This window comes from Camellia sinensis, chromosome 5 (assembly GCF_055761805.1).
Source record: "Camellia sinensis isolate YWXY chromosome 5, ASM5576180v1, whole genome shotgun sequence".
Taxonomy (NCBI): Eukaryota; Viridiplantae; Streptophyta; class Magnoliopsida; order Ericales; family Theaceae; genus Camellia; species Camellia sinensis.
The window spans coordinates 79,962,863-79,984,207 of NC_138965.1; the positions used below are offsets into that span (position 1 = coordinate 79,962,863).

The 21,345-nt window shown below is 34.7% G+C and overlaps 1 protein-coding gene across 1 annotated transcript in view; it reads left to right on the forward strand.

Annotated features, from left to right (window-relative positions):
• Nucleotides 1-1,280: 1,280 nt before the first annotated feature.
• Nucleotides 1,281-21,345, forward strand: part of LOC114263380 (protein STRICTOSIDINE SYNTHASE-LIKE 4) — a 39,086-nt gene continuing 19,021 nt past the window's right edge. The window contains exons 1-3 of the mRNA XM_028203897.2: nucleotides 1,281-1,745; nucleotides 1,873-2,091; nucleotides 12,776-12,843. Coding sequence (XP_028059698.1) covers nucleotides 1,542-1,745; nucleotides 1,873-2,091; nucleotides 12,776-12,843 — 491 coding nt within the window. The 5' untranslated portion in view covers nucleotides 1,281-1,541. The remainder of the gene's footprint in view (nucleotides 1,746-1,872; nucleotides 2,092-12,775; nucleotides 12,844-21,345) is intronic.

A 21,345-nucleotide genomic window follows, 5' to 3' on the forward strand; every position in this document is an offset into this window, starting at 1 on the left:
AATTCTATTTTTAATACTTACGTACTAATTAGTTTTTTTTTTTTAAATAATAATAATAATCATATAAGTGGTAGCTTTACAACATTTTAATACAAAATCATAAGATCACCTCCAATAGGTTATGTTATTTCAGTGGTGCGAATGTCATATTGTAGCATAGTATGTGTCAAAATATCATATTTTGAGAGAACCACTCTAGAAGTGCATATTTTATTTATATTTTAGCATGATCACCATATGATTTAATTTATACCATTGGATATGATCATGTACACCTAATTATATGCATTTGCAAGATCTTTTAATTAAAAAAATTATAGTCGAATAATTAATTTGTATAAAAAATTCAAGTCATTAGTTTAAAACAAACTTACATTTAATAAAATTAATTAAAATAACATATGATTCAATTTTTTGAAATCCATTATATACAATGATCTTATTGAGCATGTGTGGCTATGACACGGAGAGCAAACTTGTTATCGAACTGTGTTTTGCGTATCTAGAAATTGGAACACCTTCAAAATATATTTTGAATTAAAATTATTTTAATATGATGGTTAATATTTTTGTAAAATATTAATTTAAAATTTTTATATTAATATACTAATTTTGTTGAATTTATATATAATAAAAAAATGAATGGCATGACATTTTTGGGGATAATTATAATATTGGAAAATTAAAAAGTCAATTCATCATTTTAAAATTTGGCATGATATTCCTATCATGTCAAATTTGGCACCATATATTATACAGTATAATGCTAAATTTGGCATGATAAATTGTATATTATCAGTGTAATTTTTGTATATATTGTGCCGAATTTTAGCAATAACATGGTATATAGCACACAATTGAAATTGTTCTAAGTTTCTTCATCAATCTGAAATTAATTTTTGAAAGTATCACTGAAATGTTATTTCTCTGATATTTATTATAAACTGATGGGAAATATTATTAGAGTGTATACCATATGCATTTGTTACATATTTCTGTGGTAAATATTGTACATTTTTATGATAAATATTACTGATTTTCTAGTAAGAGTTATAACAATTTGTGATTCATAAATGAAATTATTTATTTTGTAGTGGTATTACATATTTTTATGGTAATTTTACATATATTTTTATCCGGTCATTTTGTAATTATAAGATATGTAACATTATAACAAAAACACATAATTTCATTTCCAAATCACAAATTATCATAATTTCTATGAAAAAAATATATAATATTTATTACAAAAATATATAATACATGCCACAAAAGTACGAAATAAGATGCTTATGATACACACCCGTGAAGGGATGTGTACCATAGATTTCACTAAACAGGACAAAACATGTAGAGGTGGAGGTAGGAGTTAGGAGTCAACTGAGAAATCAAGCATTTTGAGGAACCTTGAGACTTGGTATCTGATAGTATAGATAACTAAGCCTTTCATTTACAATCTCATCTCTCTCTCTCTCTCTCTCTCTCACATCACAGTAGTGGTGATCGAGTAGTGAATTAATTAATTGCCGAGCTAGCTATATATGGATTCAAGTTCACCAGCAGCCTCTGCAAGTGCAAGGGCCTCCTCCAGGCGTTGGAAGACAGCATGTTCCAGCTTTGTATTAGGTTGTTTACTTGCAATCACGCTTCAAGTCTTCTTCTTCTCTCCAATATCTCCAGACCCACTAGAACTGCCTCGACCCTCTTCTTCTGCTCCCTTTCTTCCCACAAACAGCCTCTTACAGGTGAAGTACTCAACAAGACTTTTCATTTCATCTATATCTAATATATATATATATATTGAGTGTGTCTCTGGCTGATGCTTACTGGTATCTATTTGCTTTTTGTAAATATTTGAACCCAAAAATCTAGAAAGTGACAAAACTTGGAGAAGGATTTTTGAAGAACCCAGAAGACGTGTGTGTGGATAAAGAGGGCATCTTGTATACGGCAACAAGAGATGGTTGGATCAAAAGATTGCACAGAAATGAAAGCAAGTGGGAGGATTGGAGGTTTATTGAGGACACCGACACTATACTTGGAATCACAGTAACAGCAGCAGGCACTCTCATTGTATGCGACACTGAGAAGGTAGGCCAGCTGACACTCAAAACTATAATATATGTTGGCAATTTGGTTTTGTAATTTTAATTCTTTTAATTTTTCTTTTCAGATTGTTGAATTGGGTCAATTTAGGCTAATGGATAATATTTGTTAAGAAATTGGACAAAAATTAAGGGCAAAGAGTCAATTCAAAGGGGGAGTGGATCATTTCAAATTAGACGTCAATTCCTAAAGAGTATTGTTATTAGCATTTTACCAATTATTTTGGACTCCTCAATTTTTTGGATCCCCACTTATAAATTTTAAAACCCTTAAAATTTCTTTTCTCTCTTCAAATAATACCAAAATTATCCTTATAAAAACATTTCATCCATTCAAATGCACACTTCCACACCCCCTACACCCCCAAAAGTCTCCCTCCCAAAACCTACACGAAACCCACGACGGTGGAACCTTTCAAAACCAGTAGAAAAAATTTGCGGTGATTAAAAAGTTTTTCCTCTTCTTCATTATGAGGTTTGTCAATCTTTTTTTTTTTTCCCTATTTTATCTTTTCACATACACAACCCAATCCATTTTCATGTTTCTGTGGTTGATTTTCTATAATTCATTTATAGCCTCACTGTACTTGTATGCTCTCTATGTGAGCAAAACTGAGCAGGATTTCACCTCCCGATCAACCGGCCGATCAACCACCTAAGGGTGGTCTGACCTCCTCTGTTTGCCTGCTTCTGCTGTTGCTTCAGTTATCTGTTCCCGAACAAATAAGAAATGTTCAGTTATTTATTCCTGAACAAATAAATAATTAATGTTCGGACCCGTGTTCTCAAATTTCGGTCATATTTTTGGGAGTTCAGTTCCGAAAAAATAAAGAACAGTTTTTATTATTTTTGCCATTTTTTTTCCCCAAGAAACTTACCCTTATATGGTCAATCTCCTCTGAGCTAAGAACACTATCAAAGTTATGCACATTTTTTGAGCTTTTATTGTTGTACTTCTCTCATCTCATGGAGTTGTGGTTACTGGAAAAACTTTCACTCATTGTCATTGCTGAAGAAGTGTATGTAATTAAACGATTGCCACCGTTGCTATCGGAATATTATTGCTAAAGGGTTTTCAAGGTTTTAAGGGTAGGTTGGTTTTGAAGGTATGATTTGGGGAAGATGGATGGGTGGTGATGGAGGTAGGTGGTCTCATAGACCCTAACTCATGATATAATGGATGTGTGGGCTTAATTGTGAAATGGGGTGTCTCAAAATTTTTGATATTCATTTTAGTAATTTCATTTGAGATTATTATATTAATAAAAAAAAGGCTAAAAAATTAGGGATTCAGAATAATTAATAAGGTACTAATAGTAGCACTCATTCATAAATCATTTTAAGAATAGTAAATGGACTATTTTTCTTTTTGACTTCAGTCCACTTACTAAAAGAATAATTGATAAAAAGTCTACACTTATGGGACGATATGTTATTTGGTCAAATGTTTAATTTTTATTGGTAATAAGGACATATTTAATGAAATTGTTTGATGAGAAAAATAATTTTTTATTTTGAAAGAATTTATTCCCAATTTTACCATACCGTCGCTAGACAACTACCGAACCACTATCGAACCACTGTTGAACCACCACTAGAAAGTTCATTGTGTCAGAAGTTTTGCCAAAAAAAAAAAAAAAAAGGCCCGTGGCGGCAGTGGTGTTGTTGTTGTTATGGATGTAGGTAGATTAATAGATAGGTGGCACATGGACAAATAAGAGATAATATGTGGATGGATAGGTTAATAGATTGTGAGGTGGACAAATATGTGAACAATAAACATATAAACAAATAGGTAATGGTAGTATGGTTTTTGAAATTATTTTTGTCCTTTCGGACCTAAAAGAATAGAATTTGGGACTATTGCCCAAAGTTTTAAAATTGAACCTATGTGTCTAGTATTAATTTTAAATAGATATTATTAATTGAATTAAATTAATACAATATGAAAAAAATTGATAAAATTAAAAGTATAATAACTAAATTGAAACAAGAGAGCATGGATGATCTGACCATGAGAGTAAGTAAAATATATGGTGGGTTTGAAAACTGTCATCAACTACTTCATGTGGCCTGTGGGTTAGCTAAGGGAGTAAATTTTTAAGTGGGTAAATTATAAATACATTATTTGTTATTTGCTTAAAATATAAATTACTTTTTGTGGTTCTAAAAATTATATTTTGCGCCTTTTGAAATTTCTTATTTCATAACAAATGACCTTTTATTAATAAATCATCAAGTCAATTAATAATTTTTAATGATATCATAAATATATTTCAATTAATAATTCATATAATTTTAATATTATATAGAAAATAAATTAGGAATTTCATTTTTTCAGTCGATTCTGTGACGCCACCAAGTAATTGCCCTAAAATAGATCTGATGGTCTCATCCATTAAACAATTTCAATTTGATTAGTCAAATCTCTAAATTGATATCATTAATGTAAGAGATTTACAAAAGGAGTCTGCATGCATTACACATTCAATCTTTCCTAAGTTGAATCCATAGCATGTGTGACCATTCTTAAAGAAGAAAATAACCACCAAAAGAAACGCCTCAAGGGCTCCAAGTTCTGAGGCTCAAACCTGGTTACACAAAAGTGGTTAACAAACCTATACAACTTAAGCCCTTGGCCTATTAAAATAATCACAAAATAAAAGAGAGTCTCGTGCTCTCAAAATATTTTCCACACCTTTAGCTAAGCGGAATTACCACATCATTTCCTTCACAAATCCATTAGGGATGAGCATAAAGTCCAGTATAGATATATTCACAAAGTCATGTGTAGGGTAGTTTTTCTCATGGGCTTTCAATTGACGTGAGTCATAAGCCACAACCTTTCCCTTTTGCATTAACACACAACCAAGTCCTTCCCAGTATGCATCATAATACACAGTATAGCCCAAACCCTGTTTCAGAATTATCAAAACTAGTGCAGTAGTCAATGTAGTCTTAAATTCTTGAAATGAATTTTTGCAAGTCTCATTCCACATAAACTTGACACTTTTTCCAGTCAACTTGGTCAACAGTGCGCTTAGTCTAGAGAAGTCCCTCACAAAACGGCTGTAATACCCGGCTAACCCCAAGAAACTTCGAATCTCAAAAATGTTCTTAGGTCGTTCCCAATCTTGCACGGCATCTACAGTTACCCTTGGCCCTTACACCACATGGCCCAGAAATTTCACCTCTAAAAGCCAAAACTCGCATTTCTCAAACTTAGCATATAATTTGTGCACTCTAAGCAAATCAAGTACTATCCGCAAGTGTTCCTCGTGTTCCTCCTTAAAGGATGAATACATCTAAATGTCATCCACAAAGACAACTACAAATCGATCTAAGAACTCCCAGAAAACTCGATTCATCAAGTCCATGATTGAAGTTGGTACATTGGTTAAGCTGAATGGCATGACTAGAAACTCATAATGGGCATAACGCATGCGAAATGTCGTTTTCTAAATATCCTCCTCCTTAACCCTCAATTGATGGTACCCTAATCTCAAGTGTATCTTGGAAAAACAACATGATCTCTTAAGTTGGTCAAATAAGTCATCTATTCTGGGCAGAGGATGTTTGTTCTTAATGGTAACTCGATTCAACTTGCGGTAATCAATATATGACCGTAATGACCCATCCTTCTTCTTCGCAAGGAGAGCTTGTGCTCCCTAAGGTGATGTACTAGGGCAAATGAAGCCCCTATCTAAAAGTTCTTGGAGTTGGATCTTTAACTCCTGCAACTCAGCTGGTGCAAATCTATATGGAGCCATAAAAAGTGTTGTGCTAGGCACTAAGTCAATGGAGAATTCAATCTCTTTATGGGGTGGTAAGCCGATAAGATTTCCAGGAAAAACATCTAGATATTCATAAACTACCCTCGGTAAGTCAACTCGGACCATGCTATTGTCATTGGTCAAAGAAATGGAAAAAAGAAAGCTAAGTCCTTCCCGACCTTGAAAGTCATACAATGGTGGAATGGAACTGTCACTCCGATCACATTGAAAATAAAAACAATCCCTAGTAGGTGTACATATAGACACTCTATAACGTTGACAATCTATCGTGGTCTAGAAATGTGACAACCAATCCATCCACAATATAACATCAAAAGTGTGCATATCTAAGAGAATAAAATCAAAAGAGAGTAGGCAGTCCGCAACCTCAATCTCGCAAAAACAACAAACATGCCCCAATGCTACTCTATCTCCAGCCGGTGACTTAACCCACAATGGAGACTCTAACTGATCGATCTCCAACCCTACAGCAAAAGCAAAAGCAGTAGATATGAATGAATGTGACGCACCCATATCAATCAACACACTAGCCAAAGAGTTAAACACAACAAAATTACCTCTCACAACGAAGGATCCTGGCAACTGGTTTGGCGCAGTAATTGCATATATGCGCCCCTAGGCCTCTGGTCAACTCGTTCATCCCTCGAAGCATAGGCCTACTGCACTGATTGAGTCGAGATGGCTCTCTAAATAGCTTGTGAGGCCTGAGCTAAATGAGCCTGCTAGTGGCTCTGAATCTGCCTTGATCCTAATGTGCTAGATGCATCTCCCACGGGCATGCTCTCTTTATGTGCCCAGACTATCCACATTAGAAACAAATGGGTCCTTGTCCCCTACTTTGGGGCTGACCGTGGGATCGGTTAGGTGGTGGTAGTGGCAACATCTGATGTCCTCCTCCTTTCTGTGGACAAGTATTGGCCTTGTGACTCGGCTGGATGCACTTAAAATAAGTAACTCCACCTTGAGTGCTCTTCCCCGTGCCAACACTAGGCAATGGAAAAGTAGATCTAGTATGCTATGGCTGGGACTATGATGAAGTAGAGCCCTTAATTGTTCTATATCATGTTACCAGCAACTTTAAAAAGATTTTGGTCCTATGCCTCTTCTCAAACTCAATGCAATGGCGTTCCTCCGTCGCTACCAACTTCAGTGCAAAACGGGACAAACTAGTAAAGGCCGCTTCAAATTCGGCCACTATCGTATTCAGTTGCTTGAGATCTAAAAACTCCTACCTTAGTCTCTCCTTGTCACGGCCCAAACCCGCCCCCGTGGGTTAAGGACGTAACCGGCCAGTAATCATGAGATTACCTACGGCCTCAAACTGTTCTAAACGTATTTTAACAGAGTTAATGGGGGCCAAACGGAAGCAAAATTAAAAACTTTGTCCATAGAGCCGTGCTTATATGCACATCAAACAAACCATACTCAGATACGTTAATAACTCACATCAAAAGTACAGCTTCACAAAATTCATTACAGACAGGATCGTCCAAAACGAGTCAACCTATAACAGACTATGTACAGACATGCACTGGGTCCTTGCCAACAAGACAAAACATAGGTACATGGTAAAAGGGCAAGGATGGTCTCATGCGCGAGGCACAAGGCTGACTCTCCCAAAACTCCTGTTGTTCCTAGCAGACTTCACTGGGGCTGGGTTTGGACTTCCCTTGGCTCACCTACAAATACATGAATGAGCGTGAGCGATAGCCCAGTGAATAATATCAAATATAACAGTTACATAACAATATGTAGATCAACATGCTCCAAACGGCCTTGGGCCCAATTCATACTTCTGTTTAACAGCAAAATATATATATAACTATACGAAATGCAAGTCAAGTAACTGTAGTTCCAAACATTCTGGCCTTTGGCCCATCCGGGTTTCCATTCATGGCAAAACGGCCTTCGGCCCATTCATTCATGTCAAACGGCCTTTGGCCCATTCATTCACGTCAAACGGCCTTTGGCCCATTCATTCATGTCAAACGGCCTTTGGCCCATTCATTTATGTCAAACGGCCTTTGGCCCATTCATTCATGTCAAACGGCCTTTGGCCCATTCATTTATGTCAAACGGCCTTTGGCCCATTCATTCATGTCAAACGGCCTTTGGCCCATTCATTCATGTCAAACGGCCTTTGGCCCATTCATTTATGTCGAACGGCCTTTGGCCCATTCATTCATGTCAAACTTTTGTCCACAATCCCAATTAACAACTCATAATATTTATAGGGGAATAACAATTGGACATTGACAAGTTTTCAAATATTGATGTTACTCACAGTGATCGGCTTGTGGATGCGCCCTGGAGCTTGACCCTACACATTTCATGAATACAAAAGGGTCACTAACAGTTCAATCCGTTCTTTAATTCACATATTCCTCTTTAGGCTTTGTTCTTATCTCATTAACTCATTTACAATGCTTAACACATGCCTAGGAGTGCTTACAAGTGAAAGAGAACGGAAAACGAATCACAAAATGCATGAACAAAATTCCAGGAAACAGGGTCCCCGCTCGAGCGTAAGATTCTCCGCTCGAGCGGACCCTTAAGGCCTGCAAGGTACTGGTTGCACAAAAGATGCGCTCGAGCTGAAGGTCCGTCTACAAAAATCCACGCTCGAGCGTGAAATGTCCCGCTCGAGCGGGCATCCAACTCTGCAAAAATGCTGGGAGCACGATTTTCCCGCTCGAGCGGCCATTACCCCGCTCGAGCGGACCTCAAAAATCTGGGTTTCCCAGATCGTGTTCTTGAGCTCCAAATCAGTTTTCCATCTACATTTCTTGCATGCAATGGTTCAAATTACACATTTACACATGCTAACATGCTACTAATGCAGATTACAACATTAGGAAGCTCAATTACATGAATTATCTACATGCATGTCCCAAATTGTCTCAAACCCATCATCAACATGCTCAAATTCAACATTCAAGACTTATACTCCCATGATTTGTACATGCATGTGGGAGATGCTCATCATTCTCAACTTAGATGGTACAAATGGTGACTACAATATGAGCTTTACCCAAAACTCCACATGAATCATGTGTTTCAAGCTCAAACATGCAAATTCAAAGTAATTTCTTACATGCATGAGTTCTAAGACTTCAATCTCAACAAAAATCAACTCATTACATGTTCTTGATCACAAACAACCCTTGAACTTACAAATTACAAGTAAGATTTCATGAAATCACTTACCTAAGAGCTTCAACACTCAAGCCCTAGCCAAATCTTGAGCTAGATCTTCAATTTCCCAAGTCTTGAGCCCAAATTACACAAATCTCTCCCTTTTTCTCTCCATGGCCGGCCTCTCTCTCACTCTCAATTGTCTAACTCAGATTTTGAGTTTTAAGAGAGCTAAAGGAGAGTGCAATACAAATATACAACAAGCCCCACTAACAAATATTTTAATATAAAATAATGGGGTACTTAATTTCTCAATTTAATCAGTTTAAATTGACCAGAATCAAATTTCAATTAAATTTCACCGTAGGCCCTAAAAATTATGCCAACCACAATGGCGTAATCAATTTCGGGTTCCGTGGCCGATAAGGCCCTCAATTAAATTTCCAAAACAGACTACTCAAACAGATATTCCTACGATGAACAGATAAAATTTCAAACCACATATTTTCACATAGTGGAACACAAAATCATATCAAAATACATAATCACATCATGTTAAGGACTAATTAACATACTACGGAACAGGGGTGTCACACTCCTAAGCTATGGAAGGTAGGTATTTGTCTTGGAAAGCTTTTATTTGTCTTGCAAAGTAATGACAAAAGCTTCCCATGTCAGCCCAACTCTGTCTTTGGCGTATTTCCACCATTGGCTTGTATCTCTCTTCAAATAGTAACTCGTGAAAGTCACCCTAAGGTCACTATCATCAATGTGTAGCATCTCAAATGTCTTCACGGTATGTTCCAGCACATGAACGCATCAACAAGGCCTACCCTGCATTTTGCCTCTACTACTACGCGTTGGACCTCTTCTTAACATCCTAACTAAGGACAATAATGAATAACTTAGCACATAATCATATATGTGCTTGAACTCACGCGTTCAACTACAATAATTTGCAAACTTTCATTTCATGTAAACATATATTCTCACTCCATGTAAGCACATAATCACAAAAATACATACGGATTGTCCCTTCAAGATGACATTTGTCCCACGAAGTACCAAGAATTCTCATTAGAATGAGCATTGATCATGTGTCCTTCTAATAAGACAAACTTAATAGGCGCAAACAAAATCCTAAAAGTTCAATCCTATATCCATCTAGTCAAATAAGCATGTTATCACATAGCACCTAAAACATCAAACATCCCCCAATTTAGCAAAATGAACTCATTGTGGTAAAACCACTTCCTGCGAGCTAAAAGTATTCAAACTCAATAACTCTAATACCAAGTTGTAATGCCCTCGAAATAGATCTGATGGTCTCATCCATTAAACAATTTCAATTCGATTAGTAAAATCTCTAAATTGACATTCTCATTCATTTAAGAGATTTACAAAAGCAGTCTACATGCATTACACATTCAATTTTTCCTAAGTTGAATCCATAGCATGTGTGACCATTCTTAAACAAGAAAATAACCAACAAAAGAAATGCCTCAAGGGCTACAAGTTCCAAGCTCAAGTCTGGTTACACAAAAATGGTTAACAAACCCATGCAACTTAGCCTGTCAAAATAATCACAAAAGAAAAGAGAGTCTGGTGCTCTGAAAAGATTTTCGGCGCCTTTAGCTAGGCGGAATCACTACCTCTTTTCTTACACAAATCTACTAGAGGTGAGCATAAAGCTTAGTAGAGATATCTTCACAAAGTATATATATATTTAAGCAGTCCTATATACATGGATGTAATGTTATGACATGCTCCAATAGCACAAGTTTTGTTCCTTTGAAAATCACATGCAATAATCCTTTAAAGAATTTCTCCGTCATCTCAACAAATTGCAAAATTTAACACGGGGTGGTAAATACGACTCAGACAATTCCCCGGGGCTAGTGTCTGCAAGTAGGCGTATCAAAACTACCCAATACTACCTTATCGACTTCTAACCAGAAAGTTTAGGCACCCATACGAGCGTGTTTCTAGTCTTACACCAAGGACACTCAAGCCAATTTAATTCTCAAACTACACCCCATGACCGGATTTCCCACTGTATTTACCCCAAAGCATTTCAAGAGTAACACTTGCTTTTCTCAAACAAGAAATCAATTTCCAAGGCACAGCCACAATAAACCATTTTCAAAGCTATGCAAAGTGAATGTAATGAAATGCAATTATATAGTTTCAAAATATATATAATTCCTCCACAATTCTCAATATTTGCTCAAAGGGAAAATATGATATTCAATACATATATATATATGTATATATCCCAAAATTCATATCAAATCCACATGCATGTGACATATGGCACCCTCTCATATTCACAATCAACATTCATCTTCATTTCCATTTTTCAAACATATACACATCATGCTATCCATAATTTAACAACAACCACCCTCATCCATTTCATGGGTATCTCAACAACACAACAACAGGAGGAACATTTTATTAATTTCTTAAGGAATTTAACAACAATTTCATGGATATTTCACAAAATTCATTTTTCTCTAATTTGTCCCAAAATCTACGGTTTGATCAAAGAGGGTTTTCCTTCATTTCCAAAATATTTTTCTTTCATGCGCTTCCAAGTGGTTCATAGGCTCACAAAATAATTTATCTTGAACCAAAATCATAAGAAAACCATTCCTCTAACATTTTCTAGACCCAATACACTTCAACTCCCAAAAACCCCTTACTCAAAATCATAGCAAAATAGGCAAGACATGCTTCAATCATATATATAACTCAAAAAACTTCCTACCTCAAGTTTTGGAAAGAAAAGATGAAAAAAGTTTCAAAATCAATGGCGTCGAAATCTGATTTTCACCATATAAAACGTAGCCCTTGATGAGCTCTCCAATATTAAAGAGACACTTGGGTCAAAATCTAAAAGGACAAGGAAAGATCAAGGAAATAAATGAGGTGGGTGAAGAGTTTCTAGAGAGAGATGAGAGAGGAGAGAGAGAGAGAGAGAGAGAGAGTGAAATGAAAAGTGGAAGAGAAGTGTGTAAGGACTCAACTTTTAAGTGATTTGACACATTTTTTGGAGCTGAATGTGGACAGGCCACTCAAGCAAACAAATATGCGCTCGAGCGAACAATTTAAATTTCCAAGACCGCTCGAGTGAGTAATCCTGTGCTCAAGCAAAAAGACCAACTCCCAGAATCTCTCTCCTCTCTACAAAAGGCCGCTCGAGCGAGGAAACCTTCGCTCGAGCTAAGAATATATACTTCCAGTAGTCCAGACTGCAAAACAAGGTACTAGAAGAACGACATTACCGCTTGAGCGACAAAACTACCGCTCGAGCTGTTCCAACTCAAAACAGAGACATCAGCCACCTTAATGCATTCCCACCATTCCTGGACTCACTCCAACACCCAAAAATGCAAAACAACACCATAGAACACACTAGGATGTACCCGAATAACTATAGAGAAAAGAACAGACAACAACATGAGACTCATAAAGCTCCAAAGTAACAAGGATAATCAAAAGAAGTGGAAATTCTAGATTGAAATACTGCATTTGTTTTAAAAAGAACTTGGGACATCACAAATTCTGCAAATAAAATATTCTGACAATGGGGTATTTGTAAATTTTTTAAATCACATGAGACAATTCGTATTTTAAACAAATTTCAGAAGGTATATTTGTAATTTACCTAATTTTTGTCAGTGGATTGAACATGTGCTGTTGTTGTACAAATGTAATTTATAATATTATGGTGGGCAGGGTTTGCTTGAGGTTGGTGAAGATGGTGTAACTGTTCTTGCATCACATGTTAATGGCACCAAAATAAGGTAACAGTCTTATCTCATTTGATTAATTATCAATCACAATCTTTGCCATTTCATGGGTTGAGGAGGGTATGGTATGGGGGAATTAAATCTAGGATATATGCTTCTGCTATCCCACCAAAATGCTGGGTATGAATGGTCCAGTGTTCACCAAATTCCTTCTTTAACCCATGAAATGTGTGGTAAGGTGAGCTTTGTGGCAATTGGCTCATAGATTGCTCTATCATTTGATGGAGAAATAAATAATTTTTTTTTTTTTTTTATTGTCATATGATAAAACCACATGTTCAGTATGATTAGCTAGCTATCACAAAAATTTAATCGCAATTTTATTTTGAGCATGAAATATAGAGTGTAAATTAAAATTAGTAATATATTATTGTAAATCATGTAGAAAATAAATAATATTTATAAATCCGAATTTCAGATAAAATTCTAAATAATTTTTCTATGTATATAATATAACTGCTACACTAGAAGTCCTCTTAGATAGACATCCGAATGAACAGTTTGTTAGTGAGTCATCATTTCGTGCTGTGATTGGTCTGGCATTCAATAATTTATAATTTTAGATAAAATTTATTTTACTCTTTTATGTATAGATTTAGAGAATTTATTTGTTTGTCATTTAAAATAGTCACATACCTATGTCATTTTTGTTCAAATTGCAATACTAACTCGGGAGGATGGAAATACACTCCAAAACTTTAGTTGGATATTTTTGGACATTTCATTTTGAAAATTCCAATTTACTCTATTATTTTGAACGTAATATATTTTCAACCATAAAAAATCCTAAATAAATTCTCAAGAGACGCCCCCACACGACAAATAGTCTCGAATTCATCTCTAGACAAAAATAAAATCACATAAAAAAAAAAAAAAAAATCCCTCACACACTGTCATTAAAACTCTCAAGACAACAACAGAGGTTCCAAACAGACAACGGCAACGGCACCTTCAGCCACCACCACCACCACTGTCGCATGCCAGAAGTTAGAAGATAAAAATGTACCAAAATATAGAGTCGAACATATACATTTTGTTCGGATATAAAATATTGAACAACGTCGAATAATTCAAAAACACATTGCTGAACAAGTGAAATATGATTGGAAATAAGTTTCCAAATAAACATAATTTGGTACTCAATTTTTGAACAAAGTTCGTAAAATTAATGCCCAAAACGGAGAAGCTAAATGAAAACATACCGAACAAATTTGCAAATAAATGTAATTTATTTGGTATTGAATTTTTTAACAATGTTCGTAAAATTGATGCCCAGAAATGAAGATGCTGAGTGAAAAGTATACTTTTTATATCAGAAAATGATCGATTCAAGGATAGCAAGATTGGGTATAAAAATGCAAGAGAATGGTAGAAGGGAAGATTGATACTATCCGGCCCAAAGGAATGACTAATTCGGAGGACTAATCCTACTGCCTAATTAAAGTCGAGGCAAAATTTTTTATGGATTGAGCCCAAGAAATGGATTACTCTTCAGGAGGTTTTGAACTTAAAATCACGGAGGGAGCAGACCTTTAAGTTTTAGACCTTGACCACCAAATCAATCCTTTGGGGTTAAGTCCAAAGATACTATGATTTGCACTTTCTATAATTTTAAATATTTTTTAATCATTTTAAATAGGGACATAATAATAATAATAATAATAATAATAATAATAATAATAAATCATTAAGATAAGACGCCTAACTAAAATTTTAGGATACATTTAGAGCCCACCGACTAATTTAGTTAAAATTAGTGATAAAAGTACCGTTTGTCTTTTTTTCTACATCTTATTGTCTTTGTATAAAAATACAATTTGAAAATATATATAAATCAAAGAACCTTCTTTTTTTTTTTTCCTCTTAATTTTTAAAACTTTAACCTAATTTCAAATTAATTACATATTAAATCATACAGGATCAAACACTTATATATATATATATATATATAAACTGGAATGCTATTTTTAAAGGGAGAATACTTAGCAGTGGTGTAGAGAAAAAAAAAATCATAAAAACATAAAGGGTGAAAGCGATTTTATAATATGGTGCAAATGAAAAGTCATGTTAGTGTAATTTTTTTATTTATTTATATTTTTTTTTTTATCCAACTGATAAGTATTTCTTCCATTTTTAAATGATTAAAATCTGAAGTCAAAATTGTTTGTACAAGTTTCTTTCACTGATTGGCTTGGAGATCCCTGATGGCTTGGTTTTGTCTGCTCCTCTTGTCCCCATTCCTACGAAGTTACCAGGCCGGCTTTTGTCCAAAGCCGGCGAATTGCCGCTTTAGACTTCGAAAATTGATTGAAATTTTTTTTGAATCTTTTCGTCATTAGATCTAAACTCTAATTTTTTTAAGTTAAAAGATACAATTTGTTCAAAAAAAAATTATTATATTTGTCTATATGTTGAAATCAATCAAATTAACTATCTATTGAAATCCGACATATGTCACTCGTTCAATAATTTATCTATTGAATATCACATATTTTTCTACCTCATCACCACCACCTGCTGTTGCCAATTGTCATCGCCTGCCGTGGCGACTTTTTTGGCGCCGATGACCTTTTCTAGCACCGGCGATCTTTTTCGACGTGTCTTTATCTCCTTTAAGATGGACTTTTTACCAATTTTCTCTTTGAAAAAAAGAAAAGAAAAATCTAATGAATAAATTATCTAAATTTAAAAAGTTCTGACAAAGTTTGGTAAAATTTTAAAATTAATAGTGGTTAGTATGTGAATTATTTCAAATTACTGAATGATTATTTGTTGGACAATCTTCACTATATTCTGTATAAATTAAGTTTGTGTACTTAACAACAAACAAAAGAAATAAAAGAAAGGCGGAAAAATGTTTGATTACAAAAATCAAACTAGAAATAAAAATAAATAAATAAAAATAAATTTTATTTTGTTACAAAAATAAAATCAAAATCTAATATAAATAAATAAAATAAAAAATAAATTAACAACTTACTTGATTAATTTCTTGAACAATATTTTGATCAAGTCCAGTATTTGACACTATATCTTTAAGACAAATTCGTCCTTTCCACGGTGCTTTCAGATTTGTGGACGGTTATCTCCAGGATAAAATGATCAACGACGAATAAATGCAGCACTACAATTTATTCGCACAATGAACATACTTTGTGTTTACACTCTTTCACAAAAGAAAATAATGCAGCAAAATGCAGAGATAGTAGAGTATATTTTGAGGACGGAAATTCGGTAGTGAAACAAATGAGGGACTTGTCTTATTTATAGTTGAAAATGTGGCTTTTCATTTTGAACTCAATAGGTGCAATACCTGTTCGGACAGATCAACAGATCTGGTTTGAATTTCAAACAGATAAAAACCGTTTTGGGTTTGAATCTAGACAGATTCGAGTCTGTTTGGACAGTGAACCTGTACAAAAAATTCTAAAGAGGTGCAATAATTTTGAATTCAAAAAATTGGAATTTAAATTGGACAAATTTTATTTTACCCAAAGATAAAATTGAATTCAAATGTTTTTTGCCCAAAAAGATTAGTATTAGGCCAGACAAGCCCAGTCCAACCCAACCCCACACCACACACCCGCGCCCAGGCCCAGGACGCTCGACCGACCAGACTGACGACAGCGGCGGCGCGCGCGCGTTTGTGGTTATTTTTGGGTCCAATGGGTCTAACCCAATTTGTCCATAACCTCTCCCTTCTACAAACTTGGGGTGCCCCTTGGGGCCCTCTCCAAGTTATAATTCCAAGCTTTATAAACCCATAAATTTCTTCCCACCAAACCAATGTGGGACAAGCCTTTATTCAAACCTTTAAGGATTTTTCACAAAAACTCCATTTCCATGGAACACACTTTGGCTTCAATTTCCCATTCACCCAATAATGGTTTTGAGCAACCAAATATACCACGTAAATCACAACGCGGCACAGAACACATTACTACTTAGACTCGCCAACTTACTACAAACCCTTCGGGTTGCTCCATATAGATCTCTTCATTTAGATCACCATTTAAGAAAGCTATCTTAACATCCATTTGATGCATTTCTAAATTATACAACGCTGCTATGGCAATAAGCATGCAGATAGATGTTATTCTTGTCACAGGAGAATATGTGTCAAAATAGTCCAAACCTTCCTTTTGTTTGTAACCTTTTACTACAAGTCTTGCTTTATACTTGTCTATTGAATCATCTACTTTCATCTTTCTCTTGAATATCCACTTATATCCAAGAGGTTTAGAACCTGGTGGAAGATCTATCAATTCCCAAGTATGATTTTGCATAATGGATTCAATTTCATTATTAACAGCCTCTTTCCACAAAGGTGCTTCAGGACCTGTCATTGCTTCCTTGAAGCTTTGAGGTTCATTTTCTAACAGGCATATCAGAAAATCTGGACCAAAGGATTTTGATGTTCTTGCTCTCTTACTTCGCCTTGGTTCATCATCAGTTAAATCCTGTTAGTCGAGACCATTACTAGTATCTTGTGTTTGATTGTCATTAGTCTCTTGACTTTGTGTACAATCATAAGTTCTTTTCTGTGAATTTAATTCTTGTTCTTTCTTGTAAGGAATGACATGTTCAAAAATACAGCATTTCTTGACTCTATAATAGTGTTCACATTTATATCGGGTATTTCTGATTTATAAGTCAGAAACCGATATGCACTACTATTATGAGCATAACCAATAAACACACAATCCACTGTTTTTCGTCCTATCTTAGTCTTTTTAGGAACATGAACTTCAACTTTTGCCAAACACTCCTACACTTTTACGTATTTGTAGGAAGGCGGTCGACCTTCGACCTTTCCACAATTTATAAAGAGTGCTGTTAGTTTTCTTGTAGGGTATTCTGTTAAGAACATAATTAGCAGACAATATTGCTTCCCCCCACAACTTCTGTGGTAAGCTTGGACTTAGTAACATGGCATTAAGGGTTCTATTCTTTCTTTCAGCAATTCCATTTTGTTGTGGAGAATAATGTGTTGTAGTTTGGTGAATAATGCCATATTGTGAACAAAATTCATTTAAATGTGCATCATATTCACTACCCCTATCACTTCTAATCATTTTAATGGTTTTATCAAGTTGATTTTCAACTTCAGTTTTGTAGAGTTTAAACATTTCTAAAACTTCATCTTTACTTCTAAGTAAGTATACATAACAATATCTTGTGCAATCATCGATAAATGTTATGAAATACTTTTTACCTCCTCTAGTTTGAACAAATTTAAGATCACATATATCAACATGAATTAATTCTAGAGGTTCGTTTTTCCTTTCAATCGATTTAAATGGAGCTTTAGTTAGTTTCACTTCTACATAAATCTCACATTTGTGATTAGGATTAATTTCAAACTTTGGTATATAATCTAAATCAATTAATCTACGCAAAGAATCAAAATTCACATGTCCTAATCTATCATGCCATAAATTTGACTAAAGAATATAAGCAAAACATGTGTTATTCTTATTAATAGCACGTTTTGGTACAACCGTCATTACATTCAACTTGAAGAGACCATCACTCATGTATCCCTTACCAACATACATACCACTTTTTGTTAATACAAATTTATCAGACTAAAAAACAAGCTTAAAACTATTTTTACTTAACAAAGAACCAGAAACTAAATTCTTCAGGATGTCTGGTACATGCAGTACGTTGTTGAGGGTCAGTTCCTTCCCTGATGTCATTTTCAAGATCATCTTTCCTTGTCCAGTCACAGTAGAAGTAGAAGAATTTTTCATAAAAAGTTGTTCACCATTTGCAGCCTCATTGTAGGTAGTGAATATCTTCTTGTCCGCACAAATGTGACGAGTTGCCCCAGTGTCAACCCACCATTCTGTAGGATTTCTAACCAAATTAGCCTCAGACACGATAGCAGAGAGATTGATGTCATTTACCCTGTTAGAGATGTAGTCTAATTCTGTCATATTGGATTGATTGGTAGTCTCCTTGCTTGTACTTCAGTGATCCTTCTTAAGGCAGCGGCAATCAGAAGCTCGATGTCCGGTCTTGCCATAGTTATAGCATTAATCTTTGAACTTTTTATTGCCATTGTTGTCTCCTTGTTTAGGACCATCTCCAGTAAACTACCTCTTTTTGTTATGTGGTTTGTGCATTTGTTCAACCACATTAGCCTTAGACTTAATGGGATTTTTTCCATTTCTCTTTTCAGCCTTTCAGCCTTTCAGCTATCTTCATCAATTCTCAATCTTACAATTAATTCATCCATGGTCATCTCTTTGCATTTATGTTTTAAATAATTTTTGAAATATTTCCAAGCCGGTGGTAACTTTTCCGCTAAAGCAGCGACTTGGAAAGACTCGCTAAGAGACATACCTTCAGAATGAATATCATACAAAATTATTTGAAGATTTTGAACTTGAGAAATTACCGTTTGGGAGTCTACTATAACGAAGTCTAGAAATTTACCGACAATAAATTTCTTCGTGCCGGCATCCTCTATCTTGTATTTTTTCTCCAAAGAATTCCATAATTCTTTTGCTATTTTCAGAGGGCTGTGAACATTATACATCATGTTGTCAAGGCCATTGAGGATGTAATTTCTTCACAGGAAATTAGAATGTTTCCAAGTGTCTACAACGGTAACAACTTGCTGATTACTTTCATCCTCTCTAAGTACTGGAGCCTCTTCATGGAGAAACCAGGCCAAATTTAGAGTTGTAAGATAAAACAACATTTTTTGCTGCCATCTCTTAAGCTCAGTACCGTTAAATTTTTTTCCTTTTTCTCCATGATTTATTGGAACTTGAACATGGTTCTGGATAGGGATCGGAGTTGGTGTAACAATTAAAGTACCACTTCCAGTTGCAGTAGCTATAATATCTAATTACAAAAATAAAAAAAAATAAAACACAAATTAATTTTCTAGTTACTAAAACCAGAATATAAATTACAACACAAAATAATTTTATTTTCCTTATTACTAAAACTAGAAAAATAAAATTCCACAATAATTTTTTGTAACACAAATTAATATTCTGCAATTGTTAATGACACCAGTATATTACTACTAGTTGTCAAAGAAAATAAACGGTATATTACTACTATTTGTCAAACAGTATATTACTACTATTTGTATTTTTCAATCAGAATATCACTTTGTGAAAACACAGAAAATTAAATACAATGAAGACACCAAAAATTATTCTGTCTTAAGATTGCTAGACAATCTTCACTGTATTCCGTATAAATTAAGTTTGTGTACTTAACAACAAACAAAAGAAATAAAGGAAAGCAGGGAGAATGTTTGATTACAAAAATCAAACTAAAAATAAAAATAAATAAATAAATAAAATTTATTTTGTTACAAAAAACAAAATCAAAATCTGATATAAATAAATAAAACAGAAAATAAATTAACAACTTACTTGATTAATTTCTTGAACAATATTTTGATCAAGTCTAGTGTTTGACACTGTGTTTTTAAGAAAGATTCGTCCTCTCTATGGTGCTTTCAGATTTGCGGACGTCTATCTCCCAGGATAAAATGATCAACAACGAATAAATACAACACTACAATTTATTCGCACAACGAACACATTTTGTGTTTACACTCTTTCACATAAGAAAATAATGCAGCAAAATGCAGAGATAGTAGAGCATATTTTGAGGACGAAAATTTAGTAGTGAAACAAATGAGGGACTTGTCTTATTTATAGTTGAAAATGTGGCTTTTCATTTTGAACTCAACAGGTGCAATACCTATTTGGACAGATCAACAGATCTGGTTTGAATTTCAAGAAGATAAAAACTATTTTGGGTTTAAATCTGGACAAATTCGGATCTGTTTGGACAGTGAACCTGTACAGAAAATTCTGAAGAGGTGCAACAATTTTGAAATCAAAAAATTGAAATTTAAATTGGACAAATTTTATTTTATCAAAAGATAAAATTGAATTCAAATGTTTTTGGCTCAAAAAGATTAGTATTGGGCCGAACAAGCCTAGCCTAACCTCACACCACGCACCCGAGCCCAGGCCCAGCCTAGCCCGCCCAGACAGAGGCGGCGCGCGGGGGTGTGGTTATTTTTTAGTCCAATGGATTTAGCCCAATTTGCCCATAACCTCTCCCTTCTACAAATTTGGGGTGCCCCTTGGGGCCCTCCCCATGTTATAATTCCAAACTTTATAAAGCCATAAATTTCTTCCCACCAACCAATGTGGGACAAGCTTTTATTCATACCTTTAAGAATTTTCCACAAAAACTCCATTTCCATGAAACACACTTTGGCTTCAATTTTCCATTCACCCGATAATGGTTTTGAGCAACCAAATATACCACGTGAATCAAAACACGGCACAGAATGCGTTACCACTTAGACCCGTCAACTTTGGCGCATGGGTCCCACCTAAAATTTAGACAAAAGTTTAGGAAAAATTCTGTTTTTCCAGAATTTCCAAAACCATTTCTAACATTATTTTTATTTAAAAAAACCAAAAAGTCAATTGAGATGTGAATTAT